The sequence below is a fragment of the Calliphora vicina genome, chromosome 2 (genome assembly GCF_958450345.1).
Source record: "Calliphora vicina chromosome 2, idCalVici1.1, whole genome shotgun sequence".
Classification (NCBI taxonomy): domain Eukaryota; kingdom Metazoa; phylum Arthropoda; class Insecta; order Diptera; family Calliphoridae; genus Calliphora; species Calliphora vicina.
The window spans coordinates 73,606,405-73,618,584 of record NC_088781.1 but is presented as its reverse complement, the minus strand read 5'-3'; the positions used below and the strand labels follow the sequence as shown (position 1 = coordinate 73,618,584).

General features: G+C 28.6%; 1 protein-coding gene across 1 annotated transcript in view; it reads left to right on the top strand.

Moving 5' to 3' along the window:
- The first annotated feature begins 2,894 nt into the window (after positions 1-2,894).
- The window catches only part of LOC135952003 (uncharacterized), a 33,529-nt gene continuing 24,243 nt past the window's right edge, over positions 2,895-12,180 (top strand). The window contains exons 1-2 of the mRNA XM_065501777.1: positions 2,895-3,032; positions 3,106-3,426. Coding sequence (XP_065357849.1) covers positions 2,990-3,032; positions 3,106-3,426 — 364 coding nt within the window. The 5' untranslated portion in view covers positions 2,895-2,989. The remainder of the gene's footprint in view (positions 3,033-3,105; positions 3,427-12,180) is intronic.

The window sequence follows — 12,180 nt, the reverse complement described above, 5'->3', positions numbered from 1 at the left end:
TGTGCTGCCGATGGCACCTTATTAAATGCACCTTGATCCAAACTGTCAAAATTTATGTTTGGGTTCGTGCGCGCCATTTTCATGTGTGTGTTTGTATCAGATGAAAATTATAAACTACACATGCCTCATGCCTAAATTACACATACGAGAAAAAATTACACATGTAAATAAATTTTCGTGATTTCAATAGGAGAAATTGTCTAAAATTGTCATGAATATAAAAGGTTTGTCACAGTGGACTCTGGGATGTTTGGACCAAATACGATCACTTTATTGTCAATGGACAATTTTCACTTGCGTTGATTTTAATTTATCCAGGAATTGGATATATGAGGGGTATTAAAGCAATGTTAGCAATCTTTTTTTTTTAGTGAACTTTTCTAATTTAATGAATTCTTGAGATCAGTCAAATATGTCAATCCCAAATACGCTTTTAACAAATATTAATCAATGTCCATATAAACAATGTAAAATTATAAAAATACAAATTTTCGATTTTGGGTTATCTTGAAAATTAACGTTTTTCCAATAACAATTTGTAATAACTTGTAATAATGTATAGTTATTGAATAGTATTTGTTGTTTTACATTTTTTTTCAAGTTGGAATTAAAAGTCTTATATATAAACTAAAATTTAGTTTCTATTACCAATATTACGCAAACAAAACTATCACAAACGGCGAAATGTCCACCTGGAAAACCAAACATAGCAATCTCCAAATTACTTGTCGTATTTTTCTGCAAACCTTAATTTAGTTCAAACTTCATCTTATATATAAATAGTTATTGTCCACCAATATTAATAAAACATATATGGTTTTCGAATTTCGGCCACCGGGCGATCCTAGTACATATAATTCCATTATACTGAGTAACAAACGAGTACAATATAATAAATATGAATACATTTAGAGATACTGGATTTTTTTTATCAACTAAAATAGAGGATAAGCTACTTTCCCTCATATAAATGTACATATTTATTTCAGTCGGTTTTGTAATCTGAACAATCCATAATTCATTCATTCAATTACAATTCAAAATATAGATAAAAGACATACATTGACAATATATTTTGGATATAATTGGAATTTAAAATTACACATTCACTCAATTACACATGGGCTACACATCCAAGTTAAAATTACACATAATATGTGTAATTACACATGAAGTGGCAATACTGGTTTGTATTTGTGTGTTTTTAATGCATCCACTTTTTTCTGTTCTTTTATATTCAATTTGTTATGTTTCTCCATGGCAAAGTAAATTAATAAAGTAGACTCAGTAGAACAGCTGACTATTTTTTTTACTTTGGTCTGAACTGTCAATTCACTTGTGGTTGTTGTGGCGAAAAATACAACAAGCCCAAGAGCAAAAACAACAACAGGCAACTTTGACAGCTCAGACCTTAAACCAAAAACAAAATTGCTTGTGGTTTTTGTAAATGTTGTATTGTTGTAGTACTGTCGCTACTTTATTAATTTACTCTGCTCCATGGGTTTGAACTTATCATCGAACATTTTAACATCCTCCACATCAAGGCGTATTTAACAAGGTGACAGCAGTGGCGAATTGAAATAAATACAGGCGAATTCAATTATTTTTTATATATAGAGTTTGACATACGGACGTACGGGCGAATATTTTTTATATATGTAGTTTGACATTTGTGCGTGCTATTTCTATAATCAGCTGTGCTGCAGATGGCACCTTATTAAATGCACCTTGCTCCACATGAAATGCAGCAATAAATATACATATTACACTAGCTTGTTGTTAAATTCCACTTTAATATTGAATTCGCCTTACTTGTGTTTTTTGACAGATTGGGTAAAAAGCAAAAACAAAATGTATGTTGTTTTTGTATTGTTGTAGGCAAGGTATATTAATTATAAGGTAGTGTTATCAGACCAGTTGATCGTTTTTTGCTACTATGTTCATTTTTCGCCGTAGTGCATTATAAATGTCAAACTTTGTTTACATTTTGTAAATGTCAAACTTTGTTTTGCTGTTAAATTCGTTTATGTTTTAAAACCAATAATAATACTACACGAAATTAGTTTTATTTTTAAAAACATCAAATTAAATTACAAACAGATTCAAATTTATAAACATTTTTTGTTTAACAAAAATTCTCTTTGATTTATTTGTGAGCTGTTTTGACATTTTTCCCTGCCAGCCAATTCGCCTTCAAATGCAGGCACAATGTCAAACTACATATAAAAAAAATATAACCAATTCGCTCGGTATTCTGAATTCGCCGATGACACTCCTTATAATTAATATACCTTGGTTCAAAGTAAATTAATAAAGTAGACTCAGTAGAACAGCTGACTATTTTTTTTACTTTGGTCTGAACTGTCAATTCACTTGTGGTTGTTGTGGCGAAGAATACAACAAGCCCAAAAGCAAAAACGACAACAGGCAACTTTGACAGCTCAGACCTTAAACCAAAAACAAAATTGCTTGTGGTTTTTGTAAATGTTGTATTTGTTGTAGTACTGTCGCTACTTTATTAATTTACTTTGCCTTGGTTGTAGGGACGAATACACCTTATATGAATTCGCCTTGCACCAGTTCAAGGCGTATTTAACAAGGTGACAGCAGTCGCGAATTGAAATAAATACAGGCGAATTCACTTATTTTTTATATATAGAGTTTGACATACGGGCGTACGGGCGAATATTTTTTATATATGTAGTTTGACATTTGTGCGTGCTATTTCTATAATCAGCTGTGCTGCCGATGGCACCTTATTAAATGCACCTTGCACCAGTTTGTATGAATTTTTATTGGCAGCACTGTAAAGATCGAAATGAAGTAATCGGAACGAGCAACAAATGAGAATTAGAATACTCAATGATATTTGATATCACCAACATATGAAAGCGGAAAATTTAATTTATTATTTGATATTTCATAAACATCCGAAGAATTCATATACAGAAATTACTTTGTTGCAAAAAAGAGTTGTTTATATTTCAAAATGATGAGCAAAACGCAGAGTAATAATGAAAATGTTTTTCAAAGTAAGTATTTCGCATGATTGTGTGGTATTTTCTAAAATTGCATACAAATTTATATTATTAAAAATCTATTTAGATACTCAACCGCTATCTAAAAATGGCGACACAACCAGGAAGCATCAAATTAAAAAGCAAGTTTTTGGGGAAATTAAAAATGTTATTCATAACCACAGAATTGCAACTCCTTTAAAGCAAGATTCTGTAATAAATAATGGCCCGTCATCCAAGAATTTACCCTGCACCTCCATACGAAATATACAACAAATAAATGAATCAAAATACATAAACATGCATAAAACACAGAAAACGAACTCTTTATGCAATAGCATACTTGACGAAAATAATTATTTGGATTATTTTGATTTTCGAGGACAATGCTGCTCAAAGCCACATAAAAGTAAGTATTACATAATTGATTTAAACTGATTGACCCTTTCGAAGGCATAAATTATTTTGGTTGAAAAGGAATTTTCCCTTTTTGTATGGATTTTTTTCTCCAAAATTTCGCATGTAGGGAAAAAGGGAAAAAGGCAATTTAAAACTATGTGTCAAATGGAAAAAGAATTCTTTAAAAGTAATGACTAAGTCCAAAGTTATATGCATTTGAATTTAAAAATTTTTAAAAAGGCGATTTTTCGCTAATTTTTTGGGAAAAAAGAACTTTTTTTCTTTTTGAGTTATAGCAAAAAAATTCTAAAAGGATGTACAGTGAGTGTCACTCAAAATCGTACAACATATTTTTTTTTTAAATATTATGAAATTATACAGGCAATAATAGGTGATTATATAAAAAATTAAAAGTCATTTTATTAATTGGAACAAAAAATATGTATTTCAACAAAAAAGTTAACAAAACCTCAATTCGTTAAAAAAATATTGATGAAAATTAAAGAACATCACAAAATTCATATTTCACTTAAATTCGTACAATTATATTAAATTATAATTAAAATTTTAAAAATTAAAAAAAAATGTTAATATTAAATAATCCTAATACTTTGTATCCTATCATTTGCTATTTTTTAGTGCCTTTACGATTTTAAATGAAGCGTTGATATTCTGGGCACTGACAGTCTTACCCATTTTTTTATTTGTGGATAAGGGCAATTAAAATTATACCCAATTTTGTGATAGGTAATAGCACACACAATATAAAAATAGCATTTTAAAATATTTCCAAAACATCAACTTTCTAAAACTAATGAATAAAATTTGACTACGATGGTGTACGATTTTAAGTGACATTCACTGTATATGGAATTTCTACTTTCTGAAAGCTAAGTTCTCATAAAATATTTGAAAGGAAAACTAATTTCAAAATTGTTGTCCTTTCAAAAAACACCTATTTTTTATGTAAAATAAAGTTTTAGGGCAAACATTCTCAAATCGCGTATCCGATATCAAAATATAATAACCGCTTATAGGTGGCTCAATATGTTTCTAATTATTTTGTAAAGGGTCCCGATAACCCCGACCCTGGTATGGATATTATAGCCAAAAAAACAAAAAAATTAAATTTTTTGAATTTTTCGACACTTTTGGGAATTGCGGGATTGCTGATAATAAATTTCAAAATTCGTTTTTATTTTTACATTTTAAATAGAAAAATCTACATAACTGTGAAATTTCATTAAAAACTATTTATAAATAAAAATTAAATTTCAATTCGAAAAATTTTTATCTATGCAAAATTCAATAAAAAACATTTTTTGTCATATTTTTCTATAAAGTATTCCATGAATTTTTAATTGTCAAAAGTTATAAATGTTTTTGAAAAATAGATAAATAGCTTGAACGAAATTATATTATATCGCATCATAACATTTTTAATTCCACGTATAAATTTCAAAATAATCAAAAAAAACCTTCTCCTGTAAAATTTGTGTTTTGTCGCTTACGATAATTTGGCGCTAAGGGCTCGATATGATGTAAATAATAATGTGGTATCTTTAATATCATCACCGCTTTCAAACTATATAGTGATTCCCTTTTTACGCTATTTGACAACTACTAGAGTAGTTTCTACAATAAATTTTCTTTTGAAGTAAACACTTGTTTGTTTTTGTGCATAGATGGGGGTAGTGCACTAATTTTGCAGTTTGCACTAATACTTAGTGATAGTGCAAAATTAGTGCAATCATTTTGTTCATATTTAGTGCTGAGTTGAAAATTAGCAGCCTCAATAAACATTAGTGATAGTGAGTTAAAAAATTTTGCACTAAAAATTAAATTAGTTGATTTAAAAAAATGCAATCATCAGCTTATTGCAACTTTTTTGTATGCACTAATTTGAGTGCAACTTCAAATTGTGCACTAAATTTTTAAGTTCAAAATGGTTTAAGTTTATTCCTGTACACTAGAGTGTTCCAAAAAAACGAAAATGCGAATTTTGACCGTCCGAATTGTTCTATGTATTGTAGAACCACGTTCTGTAAAATATTAGGACAATAGGATAACGTTAACTGGTGGCGCAACGGCCCTAAAGTTTGGAAATGCATTTACAAGGGGAAAAAGTTTTTGCAAAAATTTTGCTACTAACTAACTACTTTTACAATTTAATATAAAATAATCGAAATGTGGACATAATTGTCGTTCTAATGAGATATAAAATACAAAAATTGGTTAAAAAATGTTAAAGTTATTACAAATTCGCTATTAACGTGTCTCAGGCCACTTGTACAATAAATTTAGGAAAAAAATTAACATATTTCGAGAAAAATTAAAATAAAAGCAAATTTTTATTTAAAATATATCCGTATTTACTTGTGTATGAGTTTTTGTCTTCGTAGGATACCGTTAACCTATTCGCAGGTATGACCAAAAAAATTAAATTTTTTTAACAGCATATCTCCATTTTCACAAATTTCTGATTTATTGAGAACATAATAGAGAATAAAAATATGGAAAAGGTATGACAATACCTCCTATAGTTTTTCCGTACCTGCGATTCAAATTTTGCGATTTTCGAGAAAAACTAAATTTTTTGTCCATATTTTGGAGATACAGGGTTAATTTCCAAAAAAAATGTTATTCATTAATATAAATATATCAACATATTTCAAGAAAACAATGCAGAAAGTTAACGAGTTTCACCTATTTATTTCATATAAATTAGATATTAAAATTTTGCATATATCTGAACTTTGATCTCGATGCGCGTCCAGAAATCAAATTTTCAGCACTTAACTTTTAGGCCTAGTGCCACAATATTCCACCCGGCATTCTTTAAAATCTAAAAAAAATCGGCTGTCACTCTATTATTCAGTATACTAACAATACAGTTACCTTAGAAATTGCTTTGGTTCTTTTAAGTCTATATATGTAAAGAAAACTACGGAAACAAATAAATAATCAAATAATAATACCAATAACCAACCAATATAAAAAATACACTTACTGGTTCCCTGCTGGCATCAGTATAACTAAGATGGGCAATAAACATTTTGCCTTCAAAATTGATTTTATGAACTTCATTCCAACGAAAATGCTGTGAACGTTTACCAGAAATAAAAGTACTAATACCGGAATAATTAATTCCAATATATAATTGAGAGCCCCGGTGGTCCTTTACAGGATGAGGATCTATTCCGTATGTTTCAAGACCTCTAGCAATGCCCATGAATTCATCTACTGCCACACTAGGATCTTGATAAGGTTGCCGTTTCTTGTGAAGTTCCATTATTTTCTTCTCATGGGTTTCTGTTTGACGTAAAGCTAGATTCATTGATGACACATAATTATCAATATGAATTGCTTCGTTGTAATCTCCAATCTCCTCTAAAAGAAAATATTGTAATTTAGTATACATATATTTTTATAAAAATCTGTCTAAACATAGGACCTTAATTATCTTCGATACATTATTGTATATTAAACATTGAATTTAAATTGAATTGTATGTACATATATCTAAAAATATTTTATTTAATATTAAAATCAGGGTTTAAAATTAGTTAAACGTTTTTTACATTTGACTACCGACTGCGCAATAAATATGAATCGTTTTCATATTAATGTGCACAAATACTGAAAATATACAAACTATAAACCAATGCCATATATGCACAAGCTTCATGGTAGAAATATTTGTCGCAGTTTTTCCAAAAATATTTTGCCTTACAAAATATTTTACGTTGCAGCTAGAAGACAAAATGAAAATTTTGCATTTTTAAATCTTTTGCTGCCTAAATATATGTATATTTTTGGTTAGCAAAAACAAATGAAATTGCTTGTGTATAATATACAAAAAAATTACTACAAAAACATCATACATACAAACAAATTGCAGCGTGAAAACCATAAACTGCAAACGATATGCGCAGTGAAAAATTCAAACAATGAAAATATGGAAGATGCTAAAAGTAGACTGCCAAACCATACGAAGTTGAAAAATGTAAAATACGAAATTGTGCAAAGTTAAAAATGTTTAAAGCGAAAATGTTTATTTTTAAAATATTTCCGCCGCATATATGGTTTTGCCGCATATAGTCATTGAGTAGAAAAATGTGAAAAAAACTATGAAGTTGATTTGGGTGTACAAAATAAAAATTGTATTGAAATGTGTGTTAATAAAGAATTTTAGTGCAATAAAATAGAAGTTTTATTTTTTGAGGTATGTAATTGTATTTATTGTGAAAGATAAATTAAATTAAATAAGATTCTGGACAAAGGATAGCTAGCGGAGGATATTATTATTGAATTTTTTGATTGATTGGCTTTTTTAATACGAATTCAAATGTATTCATGCTGGTGGTAATAGGAGTCCAGAAAAATTAGTAAGAAAAAAAATAATTTTGTATGTAAAGCGGTTAAAAAAGGATATGCAACAACAAAATGTGACAACAACAGCCAAATACCATAAATAACAGGATCATTCATTTTATGAATAAAATCTATCATAATAAAGTGTTGTACATTCAAATGTTTCCTTTCGTAAAATTTGTAACAGGAGAACAAACAAAAAAATAAGCAGCATAGAAAATAATTGTGGAAGAACAATTTTATGTGTAAGATATAATGCAAAAAAGGCACAGGTATAATTACAACAGTAGCAAAAGGAAATTAACTGCAACAACATCAACTTATACACACAAGTAGGTAATTATGATATAAAATTGCTGTATGTGTGTACATACAACAACAATTTATGCAAAAATCATAAACAAATACATAAATAGGTTCAGTCGTGATCGTGAGTGATTTTGTAGCAGGAGAAAAAAAGGATAAAGAGGAATGATAGAAAATGTAAGTATCAACAAAAGAAAGGAAAAGAGTTAAAAAGGGATAGAAAATGCAACAACCAGATTATGGAAGGACACATGCATGAAAGCAAGAATAATTTATCACTACAAATGAATACAAAGAGGTTATAAATAACAGGAGATACGAAATTTAAGAAAGTTCCTGAAAATATAATACTGCAATCAATATTACAACTATTCGCGAAAAAAAATAACGGACACAACGACAAGTGTACAAATAATAAAAAACAAATACGCACAAAAATCCTTTACAAAAAACAACTCAGTGCACATGACAAAAATTCCTCGATCTAAAAATAAACCAAAATGCGTAATAAAAAATGATCTGTAACGGTATTCAACAAAAATCAGTTCTACACAAACAATGCAATAATAATATCATCCGCTATCCTTTGCTCATAACCTTCTTGAATGTACTTTCACTGCATTCCTATCCTTCACAATACATATATTTTTTTTAGCATTCTATACTTTTTTTATTTTACTCCTGTTACAAACGCTCAGCCAATCATACTCATTTGCATTTCAGATTGCACAAGTTGTTGTTGACTTTTTAATTTTCTACATTAACAGTAAAGAAACAACAAAATGCAATTAATTGCAACGGTACTCCACCACATGTCTAGAAATTCCTTTGCTTTGTATTTGTTCCTATTTTTTGAATGTGTTGTTGTTGCATTATGCAGCTAGAGGACACACAACCAACAGTTGCATTTCAAAATTACTTGAGGTAGTAGTTAAGTAGTTGTTGTTGTATTTCCTTTTTCTCCTGCTGCACTCGTGCCTATGTAAAAAATTTGTTGTGCCTTCGTTGCATAATTTGTTCTCTGTTGCTTATTTGTTTTTTTGTTCTCCTGTTAGAAATACTACGAATGGATACATATGAATGAGCATTTAAAACAGTGATGTTCAAAAATATAAATGAAGATATATTGGTGAGAGAGCTACCCAGCAAACATAATGTCAAACACTTAAAATAAGAACAAAATAAAGAATGTTTAGATTTAGAATTTTTGCCAGATATAACCGATTTATTAAATGAATGTAATTTAAATTTTAAGGAAATAAAAGAATACACATTATACGACCGAAATTCTCTAAATTTTTTTATTTATTTCTGACTTTGTTGTTTTGTGTTCATTTGTAATTGAAACGCGTGTGTTTGCTTTGCTTCGTCCAAAAACCAACCAACAACAATGCTTAATGAATTTCTGAAAAAATGAGACATTTGTTACGCTCTTTTAAAGAGAACAAGAATATGTGTGTTGTTACTAAAGAGAACAAGAATATGTGTGTTGTTACTAACAAGAGAATTTCGGTCGTATAATGTGTATTCTTTTATTTCCTTAAAATTTAAATTACATTCATTTAATAAATCGGTTATATCTGGCAAAAATTCTAAATCTAAACATTCTTTATTTTGTTCTTATTTTAAGTGTTTGACATTATGTTTGCTGGGTAGCTCTCTCACCAATATATCTTCATTTATATTTTTGAACATCACTGTTTTAAATGCTCATTCATATGTATCCATTCGTAGTATTTCTAACAGGAGAACAAAAAAACAAATAAGCAACAGAGAACAAATTATGCAACGAAGGCACAACAAATTTTTTACATAGGCACGAGTGCAGCAGGAGAAAAAGGAAATGCAACAACAACTACTTAACAACTACCTCAAGTAATTTTGAAATGCAACTGTTGGTTGTGTGTCCTCTAGCTGCATAAAGCAACAACAACACATTCAAAAAATAGGAACAAATACAAAGCAAAGGAATTTCTAGACATGTGGTGGAGTACCGTTGCAATTAATTGCATTTTGTTGTTTCTTTACTGTTAATGTAGAAAATTAAAAAGTCAACAACAACTTGTGCAATCTGAAATGCAAATGAGTATGATTGGCTGAGCGTTTGTAACAGGAGTAAAATAAAAAAAGTATAGAATGCTAAAAAAAATATATGTATTGTGAAGGATAGGAATGCAGTGAAAGTACATTCAAGAAGGTTATGAGCAAAGGATAGCGGATGATATTATTATTGCATTGTTTGTGTAGAACTGATTTTTGTTGAATACCGTTACAGATCATTTTTTATTACGCATTTTGGTTTATTTTTAGATCGAGGAATTTTTGTCATGTGCACTGAGTTGTTTTTTGTAAAGGATTTTTGTGCGTATTTGTTTTTTATTATTTGTACACTTGTCGTTGTGTCCGTTATTTTTTTTTCGCGAATAGTTGTAATATTGATTGCAGTATTATATTTTCAGGAACTTTCTTAAATTTCGTATCTCCTGTTATTTATAACCTCTTTGTATTCATTTGTAGTGATAAATTATTCTTGCTTTCATACATTTGTCCTTCCATAATCTGGTTGTTGCATTTTCTATCCCTTTTTAACTCTTTTCCTTTCTTTTGTTGATACTTACATTTTCTATCATTCCTCTTTATCCTTTTTTTCTCCTGCTACAAAATCACTCACGATCACGACTGAACCTATTTATGTATTTGTTTATGATTTTTGCATAAATTGTTGTTGTATGTACACACATACAGCAATTTTATATCATAATTACCTACTTGTGTGTATAAGTTGATGTTGTTGCAGTTAATTTCCTTTTGCTACTGTTGTAATTATACCTGTGCCTTTTTTGCATTATATCTTACACATAAAATTGTTCTTCCACAATTATTTTCTATGCTGCTTATTTTTTTGTTTGTTCTCCTGTTACAAATTTTACGAAAGGAAACATTTGAATGTACAACACTTTATTATGATAGATTTTATTCATAAAATGAATGATCCTGTTATTTATGGTATTTGGCTGTTGTTGTCACATTTTGTTGTTGCATATCCTTTTTTAACCGCTTTACATACAAAATTATTTTTTTTCTTACTAATTTTTCTGGACTCCTATTACCACCAGCATGAATACATTTGAATTCGTATTAAAAAAGCCAATCAATCAAAAAATTCAATAATAATATCCTCCGCTAGCTATCCTTTGTCCAGAATCTTATTTAATTTAATTTATCTTTCACAATAAATACAATTACATACCTCAAAAAATAAAACTTCTATTTTATTGCACTAAAATTCTTTATTAACACACATTTCAATACAATTTTTATTTTGTACACCCAAATCAACTTCATAGTTTTTTTCACATTTTTCTACTCAATGACTATATGCGGCAAAACAAAACCATATATGCGGCGGAAATATTTTAAAAATAAACATTTTCGCTTTAAACATTTTTAACTTTGCACAATTTCGTATTTTACATTTTTCAACTTCGTATGGTTTGGCAGTCTACTTTTAGCATCTTCCATATTTTCATTGTTTGAATTTTTCACTGCGCATATCGTTTGCAGTTTATGGTTTTCACGCTGCAATTTGTTTGTATGTATGATGTTTTTGTAGTAATTTTTTTGTATATTATACACAAGCAATTTCATTTGTTTTTGCTAACCAAAAATATACATATATTTAGGCAGCAAAAGATTTAAAAATGCAAAATTTTCATTTTGTCTTCTAGCTGCAACGTAAAATATTTTGTAAGGCAAAATATTTTTGGAAAAACTGCGACAAATATTTCTACCATGAAGCTTGTGCATATATGGAATTGGAAAATAGTATTTATATTTTTAGTATGTATACAATGAAATATTATCTTGTTAAATATTTGTTGCAGTTTTCATGTAAAATTATGAATTTTTTTGCAATTTTTTGACTAATATAGTAGTAATTTTAAACTCTGATTAAAATTTTTGTTATATTTAACGTACATACTCGTATTTATAAATATTTAGTACTCGCTCATTTATAAACTGTTAATAAAACCTTTGCTACAAAATGTCAATCAATGTTAAATAGTTTAGGCATTAAAGTTAG